We start from the raw sequence: 27,268 nt of genomic DNA, 5'->3' as shown, positions 1-27,268 counted from the left end.
TCCAGTAGTTAAGGGAAATCGCAGAGAAATGGGAAAGGGCTACACAAATGTTTCTGTAGCATATCCACGGATTGAAGGGTGAATAATTACTGTACATCACGACACATCACGATAAGTCATATGACCTAGATATCTAGGTAACGTTTACCATGTTGCGCAGCATTTATGAAGGGAAGCTACTCTAAAGTCACAAAAGTTGATATATTACCAAGGGAAATCAATAACGTTTACTTTATCAACATATGAACAAAGTAAAAGACGTATTTCCTGACCTGGATTCAAATCATCCACTTCCACATGGGAGTAGTGTTGTTAATTCTTGAGCTAGATCATCGAGCTTATAAGTAGGATCAATTTAAGAAGATAGCTCTCCTCGAGTGGATCTGGACCAGACAAATGTTTTGTATTATTCATGTGATGAAATTATTTGTTTGGTATTTTTTTCTGTTTAAAATGTTTTGTCCTATCGACTATGTTTTATAGATATAGGGTATTTATTCACGCATTTATTTTCAGTTGTACAGGACTAGTGGTGATAGGGGATTTGTGGGTAGCTGCATGTTACAATCGCAGAGGAAAAAACGAATCGCCACATCATCATGTAGAAACTATTTATTTCAATCAACATGAGTGGGACCAGAGACCATATCTATTATATGGTCTCTGGTGGGACACAATGTGCAAGACAAAACTGGATGATTTCTTTGAAGTTCTTTCTTGACTGATTTGGAGGTGAATAATTAATTTACCTAAATGGACAAGTGGTACCTGCATGGGGAATATTTGAACTAATTTTCAATACTGTGTTACTATACCATAAAATTGATTTATTGTAGATCAGGTGTACTTATTTTGTACCACTGTAACTGAAGACATTTTTAAGGAGAACATATTATCAGATTAACATAACAGGATTCAGACTACAGCAAACAATTAACCCAAATAAATAACGAACATCTGGAGTGCAGTTAATAAAAAAATATTTTGAAATGGTGTCTTAAAGGTCCAATAACAATAAACACATTCACAATAGCTTCCAACTGTAATACTGATGAATAACAATAAAATTTTCAGAGGATGCAAATTGAAAATATATTGGGTGCAATATTTATGTTGATAGAAGTATCCTTTTAGATTAGTCTGACATGAATGGCAACAATTACAGCTGGATCAATGCATAATTTATCATAGTTTTCTCCCCTTACACATTATCATAATCTCTTACCTATGAATGATGGGTTTTTTCTGATTCCCAACTAACTCTTTTCAAACAGGATGAAATACATTCTTTTTCATCAATTATTAATTAAACAGCAGCAAATGAGTTACATCTACAACTATGCCATTATGAAAGACCTTTCTATTTTTCAGTTAAATCCATCAATGTGTATGTATTGCAGCTGTCCCTTTTTTCATCCATCATTTACACAACACAAAAGCACCAAACAATTTCATTTACATTCATGTCTGTCAAATTGTGCTGTTTGGGCAAGGTACTTCACAAAACCTGGGAAGATATTCAACAAATGAAAAAGTTCCAGCTAATCAGTGCCAATGTTTGAAATGATGGAATACTGTAAAATGTTAAATCAATTTTTATCATCATACATGAATTTACAAACTCCAAACTTTTCAAGTTCAAGTTTTCTGTTCAATTCTTCTATTTTGTCAACCTTTTCCTTGAGTTGCCTCCCCTGTTCATGTAAGTTTTGCTGGAGTTGTTCTATGTAGGACTGGGGTCAGTGGCTGCTGTATCACTCTCTGCTTCACTGTAATATAAGCATTGTAAAGCATCACTATTATCTCTTCGACCACACAAACAATAAATATATCTCTGGAATTACAAATATACATCAAGGAATAGTTGCTAACATCATTTCATATTTTAGACAGTATGGGCAATCAATATTTTTATATGTAAATAACATAGCATATAGGTCAAAGTTCAGTTGTATTAAATTCTTTAAAACCATGTCAGTTGGCAAAATTAACTTAATACGATCTGACATTCTTACTGTATCTGAGATGGTGACTGTGGTAGATTCCTTATGGGAGGTTCCTGAGCTGGTGACATGCTCTCTGACTCTTAATTAGCAGCATCTGAAATGGATATTTAAACACTAAATATATTTCAGTTGGTGTAATTAGATTGTCCAGTAATATGTCCTGTATCCCTGAAGTACTGGTCAGTATAGAGTAATTTTGAAAGTAGATACATATTTAAGATTTTTAACAGCATGTGTATGTCCTGCATATATATGTACTTGAAATGTTACTTTGATTTGCAGCCAATCTAATTTCACTGATACAGAGAACATTTGCAAAATAAAATTCCCTTGCCATCATGACAAGAGTGTCTGCACATGTCCATATGCTTAAATTTTTTAATATATTGGACCGTTCATAATTTATGACTAGGGGGGTGATGATGATTTTAGGTGCCGTGTTTGTGGGGGTTGGGGTGTCTCCCAGATTGTTTTGGGAGGCAGGGGGAGGGGCCAATTATGTACATGTGAACTAGGGGGTGTTCACTGATTTTGAACATGACAATGTGTGTGGGGGTGGGGTGGGGGGGGTGGGGTTTGAATGTGTCTCTGTGTGTGTGACATTCACATTGTACATGTGCCCCTAATATTAAAACCTTGCATAGTGAACAGTTTGTACATTACACGGCAGATCTAGACTATGCCATGTGCCGTAATTATTTTGTACTTACTATGAATCATTTTCGAGGATCTCTCCGTATTTTCGTCAACCACTGCCTTCTTCTGATCTTATTCTTTGGAATATGGTGAAAGGATACCGTAAAATCCTTACGGGCATCACTCCAACGCAAAGGCACAGCAGTAATCTCTCCTTTCCGAGGTCGCCATTTTCAAGTTTGGGTCAACCTATTTAAGCCTCGCTTTCGATTTGACCTCGAGGTCATGCATATTGGCTAAGAATGGTCTATAAAATCCGTAACATGATATGCATGCGTTACGCATTGCTATTTAACAAATTCCAGCTGAATCGGTGCGAAAATGAGCCACTAATGAGACAGTATGGCAATTTTATAATGAAGGTAAAATGCGATGCACAGCAAAACCCGCACTATATTTGTTGATTCTTACTATTCAGTACCTACATAGTAAATTGAAGCTGAATTGCTGCAGAAATGAGTCACAAATCAGTCAAAATGGCATTTTCAATATGGCCATATGCATATTGCAAGAAGATATATGAAAATGTTCAGCTTCATCACTCAAGTAGATAGCAGTTTCAGAGAACATGTTTTAAAGATATAACTGAAATTAAAGGCCATGCCGAATAACAGGTCAAACAGGTAAAATGGCGAAGTGTTGAGTTTGCTATCTGGCACAGATATATCAACTTTCAGCTGATTCACTGCAGAAATTGGGAACTAAAGAGCGAAAATGTCATTTTCAGTATATGGCGGCTGTAGTCGCCATATCTGAAATTGGATCGGAATGCCTCTAACAACCTTTGGTGTCCTCTTGGTTTGGATCATGTATGTCAAGTTTCAGTCTCATCGGCTAAGTAATGTCGGAAATGATGTTTACAGATGTCGCACGACGACGGACATACAGCACGCGACATAACCTCGTCTGAAGTTTGTCCAGGTGAGCTAAAATGTGTCTATGTTCACCATCCAACCAGTGTGCGAAATAGTTTCCAAATTGTACTTACCAGTCGGGCAAGCTATGCCTGAAAGTTCTAGCCCACAAAATATATCACTAGCCCGAAATTTGAATGTAGACACGGGTTTCATCATTAAGCTTCCAATATGATGAACATTTTTATCAGGCCATAATCTTGCATGATTTAAAAGTATATTATAAGTTAACATGTCGGAGAGAATTATATGTTTTCAAAATCACCCCATGAAAGTTCACTTGCCAGTCGGCCCAGCGACTGTGGAGATTTACTGGCCCGACTGGAATTTTACAAGCCACGGACTAGCGGACCAGTGACTATTTCGCACATTGCATCAAACCAAAGATGTCCGGTACGTTGCATACGCGTATATATCTTAACATATGTATCTTACTTGACAGTGTAGAAACAGCGAGAGTCATTATTCAACGAGGGTATCTTTTCAATACGTGATCCGGGTTTATTTTCAATAGCCGGGTATATATTCAATGTTGAAAAAAAGACCCCGGGCGTTGAATAGTGAGTCCGGGTAATAATTCAATGTTGAAAAAAGTACCCGCCGGGAACCTTTTCAACGCGTGTATGTTTCACCGGTTCTACAGGCGGAATGGCGTCAGATTAGTGATGACCTTGTCAGATGATTTGTGTACCTCGACGTCTTAGGGCGTGGATCTACGAGGTGACCACATCCGGTATGAAGGTACTTCTGCTCTGATTAATCATGTGCTAGTGTGATCGAATAGTCATCCCCCATGTCACAAACTTGCCTCCAGAACTGTAAATGTTTGTCAACACACAACTATTATTGAAAGAGAATTCTTAATTATATAACGTTACAAGATCCTCTTGTTTGTGTTTGTGTCGTTTGCGAGTTGACAAATACATATATTTTGCCCTTCAGTTTATCTACGGGAACTGCACTCACCAGTGCTAGTAAGATACTGTAATCTAGAGTTACTGACAGGTGCGTGGATTTGGCGACATAACGCTAATTATCTTAACTTAAGCGTGTCGGCTTCACACTTACGAAACACTACCTATGCACATGCGACCAACCCCGCCCCCTCCCATGAAAACTTAAAATGTGCACACTGTGCTGGGTAGACTTCTTTGTAAATGCACAGCATTGTATTCCGATAATAACCTAATATATTGAGAGTTAATGTTTGTCCCTGACCACGTTAGCCAGTTTTACCTTGTAGATGGAATGGTAATACCTTCTAAACAAACACTTCCCATTCTGGCCGTTAAAATAGCTAGTGGACAAATCACCTGTACTTCCCGTCGGAAACCCTTTTTCCTTTTAAGGTTAAACGTGGTGTCTCCGGTTGATCATGATCGATCCTTTGTACAAATACAATGACGTGACGTCATAGAGCATCAATATACTGCCCACCATCCCTTGCACGTGTTATAACAGATTTGTTTTAAGGGAGCATAACATTGCTGTATTACCCTGACCTCTACGCTGTAGAACCTGTCTGGGATGAGATGGAAGGCGACTCCTAAGGCAGGATCAGAACCAGCCGGTAACGCTAGCCTAGTTTTATTGACACTAGGCCCCCTCAACGAAACTGATTTAAACGCAAACAAAATACAGTACACTGTGGTTAACGAACTGAAAGTGACCACTAATTACATAGAGGATATTATATGAGTGCCCATGTCATACTATGTTTACGACACGAGTGCCTAAATGTTGATATTTCCCGAGCGAGTGCGAGGGATATACCGATATTTAGGCACGAGTGTCGTAAACATAGTATGATATGGGCACGAATATAATATTCTGTTTATTACCGAAGTCGTCAAATTGAGGAAAATAAACTCAAATCTACTTTCAAACATAGGCTGGCTACCCGCCGTCGCCGTATGCAGAACGTAACGTCATAGAAGAAACGTGACGTCATAGCCTTGTTCATGACGTCACGTCACCATGACAAAGTGATATTTTGCCCTAGGGCATCGTATGAAAATTATGAACCCCGATATGTTCGCCGTCGTAGGTAATAAAGTTCGTTATGACAGTAGTTCTTCATACGCAGTTCTACTATGATACACATCGAGTGGCATGGAATGAGTAAGTGAGTGAGTGAGCAAGTGAGTGAGTGAGGTTTTGCGTCGCTTTTAGCAATATTCCAGCAATATCACGGCGGGGGACACCAGAAATGGGCTTCACACATTGTACCCATGTGGGGAATCGAACCCGGTTCTTCAGCGTCACGAGCAAATGCTTTAACCACTCGGCTACCCCACCGCCCGCAAGTAGAATGGAGAGAGTGAGCGAGTGAGTGAGTGAGCATGGACCAAACAAACGGTTCTTTATACCCGTAATTTCGTTATAAGCGAAAAAGGTAATTTCCTGTACAAATAGCAGTCTCTACATTATCTAGTACGATCTGGTCTAGTCCTCATTTCACTGTATCTCATGAACTGCACTTCGTCCTTGAGTGAAGATAGGTCGAAAATAACCTCGAACTTGATCAGTCCTACCACCATGGGAATCGGCCACGTGGGTGGCTCTCAATGCCATATTTTCAACTTTATAGGGAACATTTTTCAAGTTGAGCTAGGAGTTCTATTTATAGCGATAAATGATAAAGTTTGTTCATTCCCTTACTGCACACTGACGTTACACAATCCGAACACTTGTGGTCTTCTGTTTAAGTGTGGTAAATATGACGTAATTATGTATTTAACGCCTCTGAATGTATTTATGTCTTTTTTACGACGTGTATTAAATGTTTTGACGTCTTGACTTCATCATTTACAAAAACTCCACTTCTCTTACAGTATTTCGGCTCCGTTACAATGTTCCTCGCTATAACGCTTCTCCTCGCCGTTGGCGTGTACGGGTGAGTGGTTCATATATGTGGTTTCTTTTGAACATGTTATGTGATTGCAGAAACTATTTCTTGGTTAGCTTGTTTGTTGCAACCTTTTACAACCCAAAGTGATATTCTGGTAGGCATGTATAATATGGCTTGGCATGCATGAAGCACTCTTCTGGTAGTCGTATGTAATATGGCAAGGTATGCATGAAGCACTAATCTAGTCGTCGTGTGTAATATCGCAAGGTATGCATGAAGCACCGTTCTAGTCGTGTGTAATGTAGCAGGGCATGCATGAAGCACTGTTCTAGTCGTGTGTAATATCGCAAGGTATGCATGAAGCACCGTTCTCGTCGTGTGTAATGTGGCAGGGCATGCATGAAGCACTGTTATAGTCGTGTGTAATATGGCAAGGTATGATTGAAGCACTCTTGTAGTAGTCGTGTGTGATATGGCAAGGCATGCATGAAGCACTCTTCTAGTTGTTGCCTGTAATATGGCAAGGCATGCATAGAGCACTCTTCTGGTAGTCGTGTATAATATGGCAAGGTGTGCATGAAGCACTGTTCTAGCTGACGCGTGTAATATAGCAAGGTGTGCATGAAGCACTGTTCTTGTAGTCGTGTGTAATTTGACAAGGCATGCATGAAGCACACTTCTAGTCGTGTATAATATGGTAAGGTATACCTTCCAGGCGTGTATAATATGGCAAGGCGTGCATGAAGCATATTTTCTAGTTGTGTATAATATGGCAAGCTATGCATGAAGCACTCTTTTAGTTGTTGCCTGTAATATGGCAAGGTATGCATAGAACACTCTTCTGGTAGTCGTGTATAATATGGTAAGATATGCATGAAGCACTCTTCCAGGCGTGTATAATATGGCAAGGCGTGCATGAAGCACATTTTCTAGTTGTGCATAATATGACAAGCTATGCATGAAGCACTGTTCTAGTGGTCGTATGTAATATGGCAAGGTATGCATGAAGCATTGTAATGTTAGGTGTTATACGGTGTATTTTGCCAATGCATGGATGAAGTATTGTTATTTTGGACGGTTGTTTAGTGTGTTATATCAGGTTATGTAGAAAGCATCATGGTGTAAGTCTGTCGTGAGCAATGTCCAGGTACATCGACAACAGCAGTATATTAATTGTTAATCTCTACAGCCAAGATCCACTACACTGCATACACAGCAACGTTGACAGTATAGCAGCTGACAAGGTCATCGAGACGATCGTTGCTGACGCCGACGTTAACGGCGACCATGAACTTTCTGCCCTTGAGGTTATCATTGAGTTCGTTGGAAAATTTGATTCAAACGGTAAATATATATATTGTCTGTATCAAATACAAGAACGAAACCTTTTGTTCGGAAATAGTGAAATCATATGTCGTTTTAACCAGGACACTTTCCACTCAGAATAAAGGCGCACGGGAATTTATTTGGAACCGACGGCGTCAGCCGGAGGTTTAAAATAAAATATTCCCGTGCTTCAAATACTCAATAACACCCGGAAATTGGCCAACACATGAAGTTTATCGACATTGTAAACACAAAAGTAAACCAAAAGGTCCACACACGTTTTTGTGTCTGCACTCATTGACATGGAGTACGGGTACAGCAGTGAAATGTCATCAGCCGGCCGTTTCGGCTGTCTCCCATCGTACCATCTGGAACTGCTCATTTGCGACGTCATTCTGACTTTACGTCACAATATGATTTGAATGACGTCATCACAGCTGACGACGTAACAATACAATGGTGTGAGCGATGTTTGAATGTATTAATACGCAGCGAATTTCCGGGACTCAAATACCATTTGATCATGTTTTTCAACCAATCAGATTAAAGCACACAGTGACTTTTGGTTTACAATTTTTGTTGACAATCTGGATATCAAATGAAACATTTTCAATATGCTGATTTTTGTTGACAATCTTCATAGCAAATGAAACCTTTTCAATATGCTGATTTTTGTTGACAATCTGGACATCAAAAGAACCTTTTCAATATGCTGATTTTTGTTGACAATCTGGATATCAAATGAAACCTTTAAATATGCTGAATTTTGTTTAAATATGCTGACTTCTCTTGACTAAGTGGATATCAAATAAAAAACTTCAATATGATGACTTGTGTTGACTTTGTTGACTAACTGGATAGCACATGAAACTTATCAATATTCGACAAGGAACCTACACCGAAGCATCGCGCAAGAAGTTATCCCTAAAGCCGTATGCTTCACTGCTTTTCAATGTATCTTCCAGGGGATACTATGATCACAAAGAATGAGTTTGTTACGAAATGGCACGAGATATACCGAGATGTTCCGGAATTTGCCAACTACATCTTCACGCATCTGGACCAGACGAACGATGGTTTCCTCGGGCTGTTTGACTTCGTTCCTCTCCAAGCCATCATGGACATCGACCGTGAGTTGATCTTCATTTGAAATTATTTTTTTGCTTTCGCTGGTAGAGTTGAAAACTGTTAAAGTGACTGTGGTAAAACAGTTCATTTTAGTAAAACCTTACCTGACGTCGGTGACGTCTTATCCCCTGTTGACTACCGTCATCATCAGGTTCTAGGTCTTTTCTATAACATTTGGATATTTGGGCTGCATCAACCAGGTCAGCGAGTCTGACCACCCGGTCCCACTGACGACAAGCATGGGCTGCTGAAGACCATTTCTAACCCGGATTAATCTTCACGTGTTTTGTTTCTATAACAACTATCTTCATCCAAGTTGTCTCTATGTCCCGGTAACCACTTTTGTGTATGTGATTTTGGGGGGGTTGCTGTTGTCGGTGGTGGTGGTTGTGCTGCTGCTGCTGTTTCTATTTTGTGATTCAACTCTTGTACCTTTTCAGATGACGGCAAAGTATCGGACATTGAGTTCACTATATATTTGACTCACGTAAGTATCAAAACACAGCCACAGCCCCGAGTGTGACTGATTTACATCCCTTTGGAAAACCAGCAACCTACGGTTCTGGGTTCATGTATTCTGAACAGCAAAAGAAACGCAAGTCTGGCTTTTTGTCAAGTTTTTAAATAGAAGACAACCAAAATTATGTCTAATCATTTATTCTATAGAAAATACTGTCAGTTTAACATCTGAAGGTTGTTGTTGACATTGAATATCAATAAGTTCAAATTGATCACAGTCCGTCAAATGGAAGGATACCCCATCTTTAGTACCGCATATAGCCACCTTGAGCTTGTACACAGGCCGTGCAACGTCGCTCATTGAGGTCACTAGAGTCTTAAAGAATGCCTGAGGCAAGTGGTTCCACTCAAACACCAATCTCTGTTCCAACTGTGCAAGTGTGAGTGGAAGTCTACCTGCAGCAATCCTACGTCCAATTTCGTCCCGGAATGTTCAATGGGAGCCATATCCGGGGATAGAGACGGCCATGGAAGAATGTTAGTGCTGCTCTGAGCCAAATACTCCATCGACACCCTTGCTGTGTGAGGGTCGTAAACGCCGCTGGCGTTGTTGACGTGTCAAAATTGGCCCCTCATATGGCCGTCGGCAGTGGATTCCAGCAGCCTGACTACGCCTAATCGTACCCCTTGACTCATGAACTAAGGCTGCTGTTACTGTTGCTGCTTGAGTTCGGTTCCTTACATGAGTGACCCGGATGAACCGATCTTGCGCATGAGTTGTCACTCGTGGCCGTCCGGTACGGGAACGATCAGCAGCAACCCCGGTTTGATGATGACGTTGAGCAAGTTGTGTAATGGTGGTAAGATGACAGGCCAATTGTCTAGCTACAGCGGTTGCAGAGCTACCTCCGTGCAACATTCCAATGACCATTCCCCTCTGCTCAGTCGTTAGTCTAGGCCTCGTTTGTGTGGCGTGTACACCTCCTAGCGTCAATACTGAACTGTCTTTTGGCACAAACTTTTATAAAGGATACCTCAGAGTGAAATGCATGCTTTCCATCCAGAACCGTCGATGCACGTGCTACATTTATGGGTTTGCTGCACTCTGGGTGTGTTTGTGCGAATGTTTCGTATGGACGTCAAACTGCATGCCAAAATCTCATCTGGGATCGTTACGTCACTTTACCATGAACGTTCCATAGACATGAACACTTACTTTTATGCGATTTCTTTTTTCAAACTTGCGTTTCTTTTGCTGTCCAGTATATTTATACGTTTTGTCTACAGTACCCTATGACAGATAAAAGAGGATAGAAAATTTGTGACAATAACGAAAGGCGTACGTGGGACTTGAACAGTCTATAACGCTTAATAGACAAAGTTCCAAAGGAATTCCATTGTGACGTAGAGGTCACGTTTTCATGAAGGTCTTCCCACCTTCGGGTATTGTTCGATGACTCAGTTTAACCGTTTAAAGATACAAACGATATGGCATACCCGGTCTTATTGGGTTCAATGTGTTTCTGACTACGGTAATCGGGGGATAATGTTGTAATGCCATATTGAGTGGGTGAATTTAGTTTTATGCCGCACTCAGAAATATTCTAGCTATATTCTAGGTCTGTAAATAATCGAGTCTGGGCCAGACAATCCTGTGATCAACAGCATAAGCATCGATCTACTCAATTGGGATACAATGACATGTGTCAACCAAGTCAGCGAGCCTGACCACCCAATCCCGTTAGTTGCCTCTTACAACAAGCATGGGTTACTGAAGATCAGTTCTAACCCGGATCTTCACGGGTTTGTAATGCCATAACCCAAAATATCCGACATTTTCAGGGTGTGTATTTGTCACGTGTTGTTTCAGCTCTATCAAGACTGTGTGCCATTCAAGATTCAAAATACTGCTTGAACATCATGTGACGTCACTTCCTGGGTAAACCACCGTTTCGTTATTCATGCCTTAGTATTTCTGACTGAATGTGAAAATAAAATTTCGGTCCTGAACCATGTGTGACTTTCTCATTTCTGTACCCGCCGTGATATTGCTGTAATATTGCTAAGATGCTAAGATTATATTGTTGTGCGGCGTCGGGCAACATACACTGACATTTTTATGTACATTGATTGGAGGGTGCTTCCGGTCAAGCTGCGCAAAAGTACTCTTTCTTCAAACACCTGGTGTCATCATAGATTTTCACGGATGCAATACTAAACAAAAAAAGAATCTTCACATTTGTTACTTGATGTCCCAAACACACAAAGCTTGTTACAAGTGGATAGAACTGGTTTATGGGCGTAATGAGCGTGAACTAAAATATGATTCAGGTGCGCTTGGTGCACCCTCCACAGTCAACAGTAGCACGATGGGGGCCATTTTTTTTATTTCACGGGGACTAGCAATCTGTATTGGAGCTTTGCTCAGTACCGCGCATGCCCCTCTCTTGCACTCTCAACAGCAAGGCAACGTTAACGTTGTCTCTTTTACTGCATAACACTCGTGAAAACAGCATTAGACAGTCTGCGCCATTGCTGTACCAACATGGCGACCAGCTCTTGAACATTCTTGGCTTGTCGTCTCAAGACACAAGACTTCTTCCGAGAGCACCCCATACGTGTTCGATGGGATTGAAGTCAGGTGATCTCGATGGCCTCTCCATGTCGTCAGTACCCGTATTTTTTCGTGTCGAAACAGACTGTTCATTACGGCTTACCTGTTCAAGAATAGGCCCAACATCTTCAGGCACGAAGATTGGCAGCGGAAGTGATTTCGTTTGTCTGGGCACTTACGCGGCCCCTAAACATTGCGTTACTGGTTGACGTTGTTGTCGTGATACAATTACGAAAATGACGTTGGAGAATTTGATTGTCCTCGGCATGTGACGTCACCTGTCACATGGTGACCTGAGGCTAGCAGATGTCGTACCCGTTTCATGCACACGTCCCCAGGTAGTAAATTGTCCGTCTGCTGCATCTCATGGCACGTGCACAGCCACAGTAGACCGGCCAGCCTGGAGCTTGTCAACTGCATGTTTACGTTCAACATTTGTAAAGACTGACATGAGAATTGTTTATCTCTCATGGATTGTTAACGTGTGTTTATTCTTCTAATCAGCAGCAAATTCTGCACACCTTTTGATAGGTACGTGCAATTGTGGTCACATGACGCAAAAGATCGTGCTGCATGCACCACACGTGGTTCACCACAGTAGAAATGGACGGATGTGCCAGGTTGGACCCATTCTCTTCCCACAGAGGTTACTCCTGTCATATCTTCCTACGTAACCTCTGTTCTAATACGGCCCCGCCGTGATGTTGCTGGAATATTGCTAAAAGCGGCGTAAAACCAAACTCAGTCAGTCAGTCAGTCTAATACGGCCCTTTCATGGTGTGAGCGTTCAAGACTCGTGATTGGAGGCAATCAGATTTAGTTGTGCAATCAGCGACGTTGTTTCAAAAGTGATCATTCGCAAGGCCTCGGTAATTTCCGTATTCTTCGAGAAACCTTCTTCCCCTGCGCGATAAACGTTTCCCTAGACAGAACTCAGCGATGGCGGATCAGTGGCGTCTCCATCGCCCTCGTTGACAACGGACAAGCTAGCCATTAAACGTCTTGTGTGTAACATCAACACAAGTCCCCGGCAGATGGGGGATATTTGTGGCCCCACATTTGCTTGTGTTAGTCAAGTTGAATCTAAGTCGATGTAACACGTGTTCTGATTGGATAGAAAGAAGGGAGATAATTCGTGTTGCGATCTTTTGCCGCTAGGGGATTTTACGAGAACCGGGAAATATGGCCGTATTAGAACAGAGGTTCGTAGGAAGATAAGACAAGTAACCTCTGTGGGAAGAGAATGGGTTGGACCTGGTCATGATGACATTCGCCCATATTCACAACCTTGTAATACATTTCATTTCACCAAAAGTGAAGTTTCTTTTTTGTTCAGTATAATTTGCACTGCTATTTGCCTTTCATGCCAAATGCTGATAATAGAATTATGGAATTCGATTATTCTCAAGCGGTCTCTAGCCGGTTTTTATATTGTAGTTATCTTTTTATCGTTTAATATTTTATATGCCCTCAAACTAATGATAATCTAATAATTATGTAATTGTCTGGTTGTTGTACTGCCCTCCTACGACAGGATTTGATACAGTTGAAATATATTTGTCATTGATGTTTATTTTTCTCCCGACACGATATGGCGGCGCGTGGTCCTGTGCTCACAGCTCAGGTCACAAATCGGTGAAGTTAAGCAGCGTCGAGCGCGGAGAGTCCTTGGATGGGTGACCGTGTTTGGCAGCTTGACTCCTGAGAGTTTCTAGGACTTGAGTCCTGCCCCACAACGAAGCACATGTGACATGTGGTCTCACCTCAGGCAAGTGAGTTTGTTCAAAATTGTCTCTGTTCACCCAGCAGGAAAATGGGTACCCGGTGGAAAAAGTCATATGACTATAACCTTCTAGCGCCTAACAGGCAGCTTGGGTTATCCGGGGTAATAATGTGCTGTGCCTTGATTGTTAGCGCTATGAGCATACCGAGTGTGGAGTTTGGCGCTATATAAATGGACACATTATTACTTATTATTAACTACTGCTGATGTGACGATAGTTTTCACTCACTCACTCTGGCTTTGACGTTGTTTAAACAGACTCAAATACTAAGCATGGAATCATTTGGAGTTGTTCAACCGAATATGCAGTTTGAGCACGACTGATTCTTCGCGGACTACCCGATCCGTTAGTCGCCTCTTACGACAAGCATGGGTTACTGAAGATCAATATTCTAACCCGGATCTTCACGGGTAATTTCTTGGAAACACAATAGTACAATGCTACATGTTTACTACTAAAGCGTCTAGGGGTGGTGGGGTAGCCTAGATGTTAAATCGTTCGCTCGTCACGCTGAAGACCTGGATTCTATTCCTCACATGGGTATGTGTGAAGCCCATTTCTGGTGTCCCCCGCCGGGATATTACTGGAATATTGCTAAAAGCAGCATACTACTAAAAGTCACTCACTCACTCACTCTGGACATGTCAAGTCAAATCTGTTTTGTACTTCAATGATATAACAACGGTGTAGGTTGAGAATAGCCGCAACGTTTAACTAGAGAAATCTTCGAACATCTATGTATACTACCTATCACTTAAAGCTCTCACTATATGTTATGTGTACACATGTGGTTACATTAAAGATGAATTTCTCCATAAACTTGTGAACCAACTGCAAACCGCATGCAGATGAATTGCACGAGGATCATGCATCAAATTGCTGAAAAGCATGTGCAAATATCGTACATGTGAACAGCTGCGTTTTGGTGTAAAGTTTTGTTAAGAATTCGTCAATTGTCACTGAGTTTGATCATATATTGAACTCATGACAGTAATCTTTTCAACATTACGAATTTGTTTTACAATACATCAGTTCATGTGTAAACAACACCTTTAATCAGTATGGAATATTTTGCAAAATCTAGTTTATAACAGTTGACTGAAGTAAGTGGCTACATTTACACTTGGGAGTCTAAACTTTTGATGGGTAGTATATGTATAAACCTCATATCAGACAGCCAATATTCAGTCACGATATATGATACAGTACAACCAGAAATTATTGAGCGTTTAAAGATTGTAACTTTCTTAATTTTTTTCACTCATTACTCACGTATTAAATGTGAATATTAGCAAAACATAACTCCAGATTCAAAGACAGGTGAACAGTTAGTATTTTGTCAAGTCACCATGGGCAGCAATGCAGGCTTCAATGCGGCGGGGCATACTACTGATCAAAGAAGTTAGAAAGTCGTGGTCCATGCTGTCTCAATATCGGACCACCTCTTCTTTCATTTCAGCAATATTTGTCAGATTTTTCTTATTGACACTTTCCTTCATAAGTCCCCAAATAGTTTCTATTGGATTTAGGTCAGGGCTATAGCTTGGCAAATCTAATAATGTCATATTTTGGGTCCGAAACCAGGCCTGTGAATGCTTTGAACGATGTTTTGGGTCGTTGTCCTGCTGGAAAATCCAAACATTTCCATAGAACATGTGTGCAGATGGAAGTAATTGTCCCTCGAGAATATCTGTGTACCGCTCACTGTTCATATTCCCTTCAAAGACACAGAGGGGCGTTGCCCCTAACACAGATATGCCACCCCACACGTTAAATTTCAGACTGTACTTTGGGCGCTGATACAAAGGTTTTTCAGGTTGTTTGGTCCAGAATTTCAGTGTATTAAGAAACAGCCACACAGAACTTTCATCTGAGAAAATCACATTGCCCCTGTTAAAATTTCTATGCTGTAAGCACCAGTTCAACCTTCGCTCCATTTGTTCAGGTTTCATGATCTGTGATGGAACTCCTCGACTTTTCTGCCAACCCATTGCATGAAGCTCAGTTCTAATTGTCTCCTTACAGACAGCCACCGTTCTTCCATCAATCATATCCAGCCTTAAGTTTTCTAAACTCCTTCGATTGTTTTTAGAAACAATAATACCAAGCCACCTCCTGTCACCGACAGTCAATTTTCTGGGCCAACCTGCGCCTCCCTAGTGCTCAATGCCATATCCATTTGCAATATTTTTCAAAACACGATAAACAGTGGACAAAGGGATGCCTGTTCTACTTGAAATCACTTTAGCTGATCTGATGTCCTTGTTATAATACTCTAAAATCAACTTCCTCTTCTTTAAATCATCCATACTGAGGATCACTGAAAATGTCGTCTGCTAGCAAGTAAACAAAGAGGGATAACTCTTCACAAACTAATGAAAAATGATTAACGGAGTTGTCTCTCTTGAATGAAACCAAGCACTTGATAGCTGGTCAAGGTTGGTTATACTAGAAATCCAATTAAACATATTCCTAAAATTCTCAATAATTTCTGGTCATACTATACAAGATGGATAGATTGCTATCAAGGAAAACTGAATGATTTCCTGAAAATAGCTGAAAGGATTTAGATAACACGTGTCACAAGACAGTGAGACCACACCTCTAACTGACACCTCCACAATCAAACTAGCAATCTGGCCTTATCATGTCCCACGCCTAAATATATATTTCACAAGAAAATAGATCCAGATTATATATACTCCTCACAAAAGTTAAGCAACACAAATTTTTAGTCTCATAACATATTCATTTATTGAAATTGCAAATCATGGAATGATGCAATAGAATGGTGAATCACACGTACACATGATTAACGAAATGGAATGGTATTGAGCAATAATAGACTTAAAAATCATCAAAAGAATGTACCCGTGAAACAGTCGTGCAAAATGTGCTGCATTAAGGTTCAAGTTTTGGATAGTGAAGCAGTGTTCAGTAACGCGTATGACCACCATGAACACAAATGCAAGCTTCTACACCCCTTTGCATTGACCAAATGAGCCTTTAAAGTTGCTGTTGTGGAATGTTCTGCCATTCTCTCTGTAACACCTGCTCAAGGTCATCCAGAGTCTTGGGGTGAACATGGAGACCGTAAACACGACTTCCAATAATGCCCCAAGCATGTGCAATGGGATTAAGAACAAGTGACCTTGCAGGCCAGTCTATATGTGTCATGTTGTTATTCTAAAGAACATAGTTAGCAACTCTTTCTCGGGCATTATCATCCATGGACGGGCATTATCATCCATGGACGGGCATTATCATCCATGGACGGGCATTATCATCCATAAAAAATGAAGTTAGGACCCGCTTGTTGTGCCAGAGGAATGATTACAGGTAGGTTTACACCGATCAAGGTGCATGCGTGAAGCGTGGAGCACATTCATGCCACACATTTTGCACGTTGTTTCTGTGGGTGGTTGTATTCGGGTGATGTTGTCAATTTTATCAGATAAATCAATTTGACGGTCACTAAAGATTATGTATTCTTTGAATATTTACCTTTCTGTAACATGTCGGCAAAAATCGCTATCGAAATTGATAAAGATATTACACTGAAAATACGCATTGCTTAATTTTTTGTGAGGAGTATATATGAAGCTCTGGTGATGGCCTTATTATGACAAGATAGCTGAGATTATTCACAAGACATGGGTCTTGTCTTTGACGCACCAGTGACAAAAAATATGTCCTGGGCAATCTCCTACTTTGACGTGTACTATTTTTGTGTGAACACTTGTTCACCTTTGGGTGTGTTTGTGAATGGGGCCACGGGTGGACTAGAATGCGCTCATATTATCTCTCTTATTACCTTTGCTGGATTTTATAAAGTTGATTTGAGTGTGTGGGTGAGTGAGTGAATAGTGTTTTATGTGGCACCTGACCTTTTGCATGGGAACATATCAGATGGTTTAAGACCCTGTTTATCAAGGTCAGATGTACTAAATAACAGCGATGCCACCACGTCACAACAAACAGGTTGGTCACGTGATTTACTTTCAAGCTGGTTATTTTGACTTTGCAAGTAAAACCAAAATGAAGAGAAAAACACAAGAAAGATTCGATTCTGATCATGTATAAATAATTTTCTTGCCTGTCATTACTTCTCACTTGAAGGTAGCATAACCTCTCATACACGTCGACGGGATATAATATACTCTACTAAAAAGTAGATGAACTTCCTTTTTAATTTACGATTGAAAAAAGTGGGAGATATATCGGAGTCAGTCAATGTTGATATAGCTATTTGTATAGTCATCGCTCTTGAAAGATGATTGTGTATGACATAATATTTGCATGTGTACGATTTTCATTTTCAAATGCAAGATGATTGTCAAAATTAATGGTGTACAGTGATTTATCGACCTTCTTGAAAATCACCAAAATTAAGAATGACACCCCATGCACGTCTATGGGGCTGCTGCTTTGTGCACGTGCATCCCATGCGTTTTGTTTAGGGGTGATGATTAAGAGAAATGGTGGTGTGTTCATAAGATGTCTGTCTTTGAAATGTTTGTTAACGTTTATACTTCCTATCCCCTACTTTTTTATGTTAAAATTCCTTAACTGAAATACAAAAGCAGGTTATCGCGGCCTGTGGAAACAATTTGGACCGTAGAACGAAAGTACTGTATTTAGCAGCAGCTAGTTTGGTTGGAATCTTATCATCAGGCATCCTGTTCCAGATCAGAAAGACTGATAGTCAGAAGACCTGGTAATATCCTAAGCAGTCTGTAAAGTAGATCAAATTTAATTGAAAAGTTTACATAAGAGCACGCGGTGTCCTCCCATTTGTGAGAATTCCCAATTGTGAGACACATTAATTAATGGTTCAGTGCACACAGGTGGTGCTTCCCCATCCCAACGATGAAAGTGGGAACAGCCCTGTTGCAGAAGAGTTCCCGCAGGAGGCATAGTTCATTAATGAGTTAATTAACACAGAAGACATTGTTCGTTGAAGAGCATTTATTGTTTTCATTAGATACTGAAATACTGAAAAAGATTATCGTGAACTGGTGATATATTCTACTTGTTGAAGGCCTGCCATAATGGTGATCGGAAAGAGCAGTCAAAGGTTAATAAATACATTTGGATTAATTATAGTTACAACAGTTATTGCTAGATTTTTCAAACACGTAAATCTGAGTAGGTAAATTAATTTCTCAATCAAATGATCACGAAGTTACCTACACAAAGTGTTTATTTTTTTAAAGCCATTTATCTGAGTAGGTTAATTACTTTATCTTCTAGAGTTTCATTAAGTTACCTCCACAAGATTCAGTTAAATAGTTAATCCATAATTAGCTGGGGTTAATCCATTCTATCAGATAGGGGAGTAAGGTGTGTTTTCTTTGCTAATTACCTACTCCACTGCCTCACAACTGGGAGTCTCACAACTGGGAGTCTCACAACTGGGAGTTCTCACAAATGGGGGTAGACAGAGCACGCCACTATTCCACTCCCGTGCCGAGAGCATATAAGATACATTTGTAAGAGCTACGAGTGGTTGAGTGAGTGAGTTTAGCTTTAGGCCGATTTTAGCAATATTCCAGCAATATCACGGCAGGGGACACCAGGAATGGGCTTCATACATTGTACCCATGTGGGGAATCGACCCCGGATCTTCAGCGTGACGAGTGAACGCTTTAACCACTGGACTACCCCGCCGCCCACGAACGTTTGAAATACAGTACCGGGCAAAAGAAAGTATACACCCATGTTTGCTGCTAAAAACGAAACAATATAAGACCTGTCTGTCCGAGGGTCATACGCTTGATACGGGTCTCACAGGTGTGTTCACCGACTGTTTTCAGCTGAGAAACAATAAATTAACGTACATTTTAGGTTTGTGTAATATTCATATTTCAAGAGTACAATTTCTTTTTGTTGTTTTTAGTTGTTTTGGTTTTTTTTTGGGTTGTTCTGTTTTTGTTCTTATTGCATTTTGTTTGGTTGGTTGTTTTTGGAGTGTTTTTTAGTTGTTTTGTTTGTGTGGGTTTTTTTTTTGTTGATTTTTCTGGGGGTGTTTGTTTTTGTTTGCTTTGTTTGTTTCCTCTTATTGTTAGTGTGTTTATGTTGTTGTTGAGCTTTTTCGGTTGGTTTTTTGTTTTGGTTTGTTTTGTTGTTTGGGTTGTTTTGTTGTTGTTATCGGGGTTTTTGTTGTGTGTTTTGGTTTGTTTTTGGGGGGGTTGTTTTGTTTTTTGCTTTGTTTGTTTGTTTTGTTAGGTGTTTTTGGTGGGGGAGGGGTTCTGACTGTGCACCTCCACTAAAACTACACACGCCACTGTTTGACAGTATTTGTAGTTCTATTTTCTCCTACACATAAAATATCCAGGTCGGATAAGTAGGTCTAAAACACAATATGTTTATGCCATCAACGGTATAACACAACATTGGTAAAAAGGTACACGTGACTTCCGCTTTGCATCTTCGGCAATCCCAACCCAACATTTGTTTTGTATTAGAAATAATGTATACGATTGTTTTGGTACAAAAATACAAAAAGTAACGCTCCGTATATAGTGTAGATATGACATATGATTTTCTAAACAAAAAATCGAAATATTTTCAGAGAAACAGTTTTTCCTGCTCACCAAGGCATGTTTTCTGTTCTGCCCGTTTGTTGTTTGAAGCTCCGTCCTAACGGTATAAGCCCTTTGTTCCATATATTACATTGTTTAGATTGTTTGAGCCGAATGTTTGTTAAAGCCGCATGTTCGATAAAGAACTATGTTCGCAATAGCCGAATGATCGTTATATCTGACTGTTCCCCTTTAAAGTTGTGTCTTATAAACGGAGAACAATGAACAGGCGGTTTTAACGTATATATAAGTATGTTGGTTGTGTTCGAGTGGATATTGTTTAGTAAACCACATTGTTCGTGATAACCGTATGTGCGTTATAACCGTATGCTTGTTATTGTCGACAGTTCGTTTTATCCGATCGTTCGCTATAAATGGGTGTTTGTTATTGCCAGTGGTTTCTGACATCGCTACAGGTCACCGTCCCTGAAACCAACAACACGGTTCATAATAATAGTTGCTTTCTGATTTGTTCTTCTCGAAGATATGGTAGATTACTGTTCGAGTGACACGCACCATCCCATCCCTGACGCCGCGAGACCACGACAGGTGCGCGGATATTTCAACAATAAGATAAACTTTCCCAGCCCACATTTGACGTCTTGGGCAAATCCAGGTAGGTTGCTGTTCCACGTCGATTACTGAAGTAACCTTCAAAACATTTTCATTTCCTCGATAGATACAATTATTTTACATTGCAACAACATACTTTAGCCGCGATTCTGTGTGAAAAAAAGAGCCGTGTGCGAAATGGACCAAGGACCACTATTTAGGATTACTATTTCTTGAACAGTTGTATAAATGGCGCTTTCAACAAAATTTCAATTCTATCAGAGCGAAAATTCTAAATGGGCATGTCATTGACATGATATGATATTTACGATCACCTGATGGATGGTAAACGTGAAGCTCCGGTTTGAATTGTTCTTTAACAACCGTAAGAAGCGACGAACGGGATCGGGTGGTCAGGCTCGTGACTTGGTTGACGCATGTCATCGTATCCCAATTGTGCAGATCGATGCTCATGATGTTGATCACTGGATTGTCGGGTCGGGACTCGATTATTTATATACCGCCGTATAGCTGGAATATTGTTCTTAAACAACAAACAAACAAACCTCGCGATTTGCTGTGGTTATATTGTTTTATTTACCTCACGTTCAACAAGTTCCCCCTAAACCCCGTCGGGCAGAAAGTATACACACGTTAGACTTCGGCTAAAGTGTTTTTTTCGATGTTACGCAATTGGGCACCAAGTACTGACGGACCATCATTGATGTTTGACAAGACTGTATCTTACATGAGGAGCGCCTGTGTATGTCAGAAAAGGTTTCAAAGGCACAATGTGTTTACTGTGCTGTTGTCAACATTGTTTCATTCATCTGGGCAAGTTGCGTGAGTAACGACAACGGGACTTCGTACTGACTCGCTCGTTAATACTAGTTCCGGTGACCCGTGAAGATCCGGGGTAGAATAGGTCTTCAGCAACCCATGCTTGCCACAAAAGGCGACTATGCTTGTCGTAAGAGGCGACTAACGGGATCAGGTGGTCACGCTCGCTGACTTGGTGGACACATGTCATCGGTTCCCAATTGCGCAGATCGATGCTCATGATGTTGATCACTGGATTGTCTGGTCCAGACTTGATTGTTTACAGACCGCCGCCATATAGCTGGAATATTGCTGAGTGCGGCGTAAAACTAAATTCACTCACTCACTAGTTCCGGTAAGCTATTTGAGAAAGGGGGTGGGGGTGCACACACTATTGAGAAGGGGTGGTGGGGGTTTGCACACTTCAATTTCACGAGAGTTTCAATGGTCATTTAATAAACTTTCAGGACAAAAGGGGGGTGCGCACCCCTGCTAACACACACACACTCTACCACCACACACCACACACCACCCCTGGATCCGCCTATGTAAGGTACAAAGGAATGCCGGGGAGCCGCTAGACCATATGGGCACTTGGGGCATCCGGTGCTAAACAGAACCGCACATCAACATATCTTCCTTTTTTCAAGGGGCGGTGGGGTAGCCTAATGGTTAAAGCGTTGGCTCGTCACGCCGAAGACCCGGGTTCGAATCCCCACATGGGTACAATTTGTGAAGCCCTTTTCTGGTGTCCCCCGCCGTGATGTTGCTGGAATATTGCTAAAAGCGGCGTAAAACCAAACTCAGTCAGTCCTTTTTGTCAAGCTTGAACTTTGTTGAAGAAATTACTGTTAATCCCGGAGTGTTAATACTGATGTGTAATAATGACCGTACAGTACACAAGACCACGTCTTGTAAACTTCAAAACTTCATAATATCCATAAATAAACTAATAACCTTATTGGAAAGTCTCTATATTTTAGATGGAGGGCTGTTTTAAAGTCCTCTTCTCTCCGATATATTGACACATCTTTCTCACTGAATAGATCTGATCAGATCTGATAGCACATAAGACCTTCTCAAAGTTCTTCTTAAAGCTCGGACGGGGAAACGAAAGTGTACACCAATGTTTGGGGTGGCTGAAACAAGAAATGGTTAATCCAAGAAGTATTGGATGCAGGTAGCATAGTTGTATTGGAACTGAAGTTGGCACTGTCCCGGGCACTGTTTTCTGCCTGACAATGTTTTGATAACCGTCGTAAGTTTTCAAATCCAATTTTAATGTACATACTTTCCTTAGACCGACAGTTTAAGCTACATTTTCAACCAAAGTCATCAGAATATAAAATAATCGTAATCGCTAACGACCTTCACCTTGATGTTCCAGAATCATGTTCCTCTTCGGTGTCCTACTCCTCGCAGCATCAGCCTACGGGTGAGTGACCTTGACCTGTTGTCTTATTGGACGTAACACTGGAAGAAGTTGCACACCGTAACGATTAACAAAATATTCTATCAGGATAACTTTCAGCTTTCAAAACACCGACAAATATAGGTTAGTATCTACAAGTTCTTTGGCACGAGGGCACATAATCCCCATGGGATTCCGGGTTCGAATTGGTGCCTGTTACGTGCTCTGGTTTGAGGTTTCAGGCCAACAAGAAGACACGTTGACTTCCAAAGACACGATGTTTAATCGACGACCTTCAAAAACACAATCAAGGGAGATTACTCCCAACTCATCATGTGGTAGAGCATACCACTAGGAAATCAAGATCACGTAACAGTGCCCAGCAACCCATGCTTGTTGTAAGAGGCGACTAAATGTGTCGTGATACATATATATCGAGTTCGGCGTTAAAAAACAAACAAAACGTGGCCCGCTAACAACGTGGTAATATTGCTGTTACGGCCGGGACCTAGACTTGACATTTCTTCCTTCTATATCAACAGGCAAGGCTCAATCCAGCACTGCATCCACACCAACGCCGAGCAGCTGTCGGCAGACGTCGTCATCGGGAAAGTGATGAATGATATGGACACCAACAAAGACCAGTACATCTCCGACCTGGAGCTGCTCATCGAGTTTGTCGGACGGTTTGACAGCAACGGTAACGTGAGATGGTGTAGTGGTTCTTGTTGTAGCAAGCGGTGATGTGTGAAGCTTACATGATCAATTAAAAGGTGTTGTAGCACCAACTGTATGACTGAAAATGTGTGAAGCTCACCTGATCAATCAGAATATGATACGTGGGTCGTCGGTAACTGAAAATGATGTATGGAGCGTGCACCATCAATCTGAATGTGTATTGGCGCGAAGGTAGTTGATAAAAGATGTGTGGAGCTTACACGATCAATCATGATGTGTGTAGTCGTACGACATATGTTGATGGAATGGTGTGATGGTGTGTGGAGTTTATACGATCAGTCTCAGTACGACATATGTTGATGGAATGGTGTGTGGAGTTTATACGATCAGTCTCAGTACGACATATGTTGATGGAATGGTGTGTGGAGTTTATACGGTCAGTCTCAGTACGACATATGTTGATGGAATGGTGTGTGGAGTTTATACGATCAGTCTCAGTACGACATATGTTGATGGAATGGTGTGTGGAGTTTATACGATCAGTCTCAGTACGACATATGTTGATGGAATGGTGTGTGGAGTTTATACGGTCTCAGTACGACATATGTTGATGGAATGGTGTGTGGAGTTTATACGATCAGTCTCAGTACGACATATGTTGATGGAATGGTGTGTGGAGTTTATACGATCAGTCTCAGTACGACATATGTTGATGGAATGGTGTGTGGAGTTTATACGATCAGTCTCAGTACGAAAAGCAAGTGCCATTCCTCATCCAAGTTTATTCGGATTGCCATGGTAACGCTCTTCCTCATCCATGTATATCCTTCCCCCAAAATATGACAATCGTATCTCTATGGTAACGCTCTCCCTCAAACAGCCGACAGTATGATCACACGCGAGGAGTTCATCCCCAAGTGGCACGAATATTACAAGGACGTCCCAGAATTCGCCGAATACCTCTTCGACCACTTCGACCGCACCAACGACGGTTTCTTGGGCCTGTACGACGTTCCCGGTCTCAAGGCGCTGGTGGATCTGGACAGTAAGTCGCCATATTGATACCACTGGGAGTTGTGGAGGAATGTGTGGATGGGTGTTTGCAGGCGTCCCCACAGAGATATTACTTCAATACTACTGAAAGCGGCTTCATAGACTCATTCACTCATGAAATAAACTGTCCATAATGTCACTTTTCCCCCGTTTCTTAGAAAAAAGGATGACGTGCACTTACCCGTATTTGTTAAATATCTCGTAGTGCGGGATCTATACAATATAAAATCATGATGCTTATCTCGTGTGCGGGTTAAGGGCGGCGAGGTAGCCTAGTGGTTAAAGTGTTCGCTCGTCACACCGCAGACATTGGTTCGATTCCCCACATGGGTACAATGAGTGAAGCCCATTTCTGGTGTCCTCTGATATGATATTGCAGTAATACTGCTAAAAGCGGACCTGATCTCACTCACTCATTCTTGTGCAGGTGAGTAAATGATTTTTTCAAGAAGTGTTTCCAAGACTCACACGTGTGTTTTTTTTGCTTCAGCCGATGGCAGAGTATCTGAAGTGGAATTCACCATCTACATGACACATGTGAGTCAACTCGACACAAAGTCTTCCCTATTTGTTCTGCTGTGACGCACTGGTGTTGTCTTAATGCATTGTCGTGTAATGCACTCGACGTCTGTGACGCTCTGAGGTTGTCTTTTACACGAGTGAGTGAGTGAGTGAGTGAGTGAGTGAGTTTAGTCTTACGCCGCACTCAGCAATATTCCAGCTATATGGCGGCGGTCTGTAAATAATCGAGTATGGACCAGACAATCCAGTGATCAGCAGCATGAGCATCGATCTGCGCAATTGGGAACCAATGACATATGTCAACCAAGTCAGCGAACCTGACCACCCGATCCCGTTAGTCGCCTCTTACGATAAGCAAGGGTTACTGAAGGCACATTCTAACCCGGACCTTCATGGGTTCTTTTACACGAGGGTTGGTGGGGTAGCCCAGTGGTTAAAGCGTCCGCTCGTCACCCGAAGACGTCCATCTGTCATTCTAGTTTAAAGAACATAAAACATATGTAATATACTGACTGTGCAGCAATTTTTTGCCTTGTTTCGTAAAATATATAGAGAGACATCAGCATTAATAAAACACCACCTTAATAAAAGTGGAATTTTCCTTGCACACTGCATTGCACATGAACAGCACATGCTTTATACAATATCTACAAAGTTGTGGGGCGGTAGTTAAAGCGTTTGCTGAAGACCGGGTTGGATCACCCACATGGGTACAATGTGTGAAACCCATTTCTAGTGTTCCCCGCCGTGATATTGCTGGAATATTGCTAAAAGCGGCGTAAAACCATACTCACTCACTCACTGTAACACAACATATGACCAACTAGCATTACCTGGCTGTTGTCATGGTGTTGTTCAGCTCCATGGGGATGTTGTTAATACCTTCTTGTTGTTCTTTCAGCTGTACCAAGACTGTGTCCCTCACTCACACAAGGACCCAACCGCCTAATTCTACCACGGACAACACAACTGAAGCAAATAAATCAAACTAGAATTGTTCACTTGTTACTCGTTAATCTTGTGTTTGGGTAGCCTCGTGGTGAATGGGTTCACTCGTTACGCAAAAGGTCTGGGTTCATTTCTCCAGATGTTGTTTGTTCCCTACATCATATTTACAGAGTATTGTTAAAACAGTCCCTCTCACTCCCTCAAATCCCATCCACCCACCCGCTCACTCACTCACTCAAATCCTATCCACCATCTCGCTCACTCACTCACTCAAATCCCATCCACCCGCTCACTCACTCACTCAAATCCCACCCACCCGCTCACTCAAATCCCATCCACCCACCCACCCACTCACTTAAATCCCACCCGCTCACTCAAATCAAATACCATCCACCCACCCGCTCACTCAAATCCCACCCACCCGCTCACTCACTCACTCAAATCCAACCCAACCACTCACTTAACTTACTCAAATCCCACCCGCTCACTCACTCACTCAAATATTACCCACCCGCTCACTCACTCACTCAAATCCTACCCACTCACTCACTCCGCTAGTAGTAGAGGGTACGATCGCGTTGACTTTAATGTCATCGTGCCCCAGTAACATTGATCCCTGCTCGTGATATCAATCACTGGTTTGTCAGGTCCAAACTTGATTAATTACAGCGGCGAAGAAAAATAGGGAACAAAAGTGACTGCGCATCTCACAAAGTTGATTCACATATGTATATTTCCGTACAGTGATACGCATAAAGTTAATCCTATATATGTGATTCCTACTTGATATTGTGTTACATCTGCAGCGGGTGAGTTTCGTATATTTCCGTTTAGTCAATTTACCAGTTACAGCATGTCTGTTTAAAGTGGGAGTAAAACCCGGAATGAAGCAGATCTTAGACCACATTGCTGAAACCAACAGG

At 41.3% G+C, this 27,268-nt stretch overlaps 2 protein-coding genes across 2 annotated transcripts; both read left to right on the top strand.

The window, feature by feature from the left end:
• Positions 1-6,203: 6,203 nt before the first annotated feature.
• Positions 6,204-11,393, top strand: LOC124283052. The gene is made up of 6 exons (XM_046719072.1): positions 6,204-6,329; positions 6,451-6,512; positions 7,657-7,811; positions 8,759-8,923; positions 9,362-9,408; positions 11,251-11,393. Exons 2-6 carry the CDS (start codon positions 6,469-6,471, stop codon positions 11,293-11,295), a joined length of 456 nt encoding a protein of 151 aa, XP_046575028.1. The 5' UTR covers positions 6,204-6,329; positions 6,451-6,468; the 3' UTR covers positions 11,296-11,393.
• Positions 11,394-20,875: 9,482 nt separating this feature from the next.
• Positions 20,876-26,396, top strand: LOC124283051. The gene is made up of 6 exons (XM_046719071.1): positions 20,876-20,978; positions 23,121-23,168; positions 23,687-23,844; positions 24,703-24,867; positions 25,366-25,412; positions 26,299-26,396. Exons 2-6 carry the CDS (start codon positions 23,125-23,127, stop codon positions 26,344-26,346), a joined length of 462 nt encoding a protein of 153 aa, XP_046575027.1. The 5' UTR covers positions 20,876-20,978; positions 23,121-23,124; the 3' UTR covers positions 26,347-26,396.
• Positions 26,397-27,268: the final 872 nt, after the last annotated feature.

The sequence above is a fragment of the Haliotis rubra genome, unplaced genomic scaffold, assembly GCF_003918875.1.
Source record: "Haliotis rubra isolate DU_JTF1 unplaced genomic scaffold, ASM391887v1 Scf309, whole genome shotgun sequence".
Lineage (NCBI taxonomy): Eukaryota > Metazoa > Mollusca > Gastropoda > Lepetellida > Haliotidae > Haliotis > Haliotis rubra.
This window is presented reverse-complemented; position numbering and strand designations above follow the sequence as displayed.

Excerpts from the sequence above, each read along its gene's own strand:
- LOC124283052 (XM_046719072.1), top strand. The coding sequence starts at position 6,469 with ATGTTCCTCGCTATAACGCTTCTCCTCGCCGTTGGCGTGTACGG. Across the intron at positions 6,513-7,656 it reads CTCGCCGTTGGCGTGTACGG|CCAAGATCCACTACACTGCA; the intron begins GTGAGTGGTTCA and ends TAATCTCTACAG. Across the intron at positions 7,812-8,758 it reads TGGAAAATTTGATTCAAACG|GGGATACTATGATCACAAAG; the intron begins GTAAATATATAT and ends TGTATCTTCCAG.
- LOC124283051 (XM_046719071.1), top strand. The coding sequence starts at position 23,125 with ATGTTCCTCTTCGGTGTCCTACTCCTCGCAGCATCAGCCTACGG. Across the intron at positions 23,169-23,686 it reads CTCGCAGCATCAGCCTACGG|GCAAGGCTCAATCCAGCACT; the intron begins GTGAGTGACCTT and ends CTATATCAACAG. Across the intron at positions 24,868-25,365 it reads GGCGCTGGTGGATCTGGACA|CCGATGGCAGAGTATCTGAA; the intron begins GTAAGTCGCCAT and ends TTTTTGCTTCAG.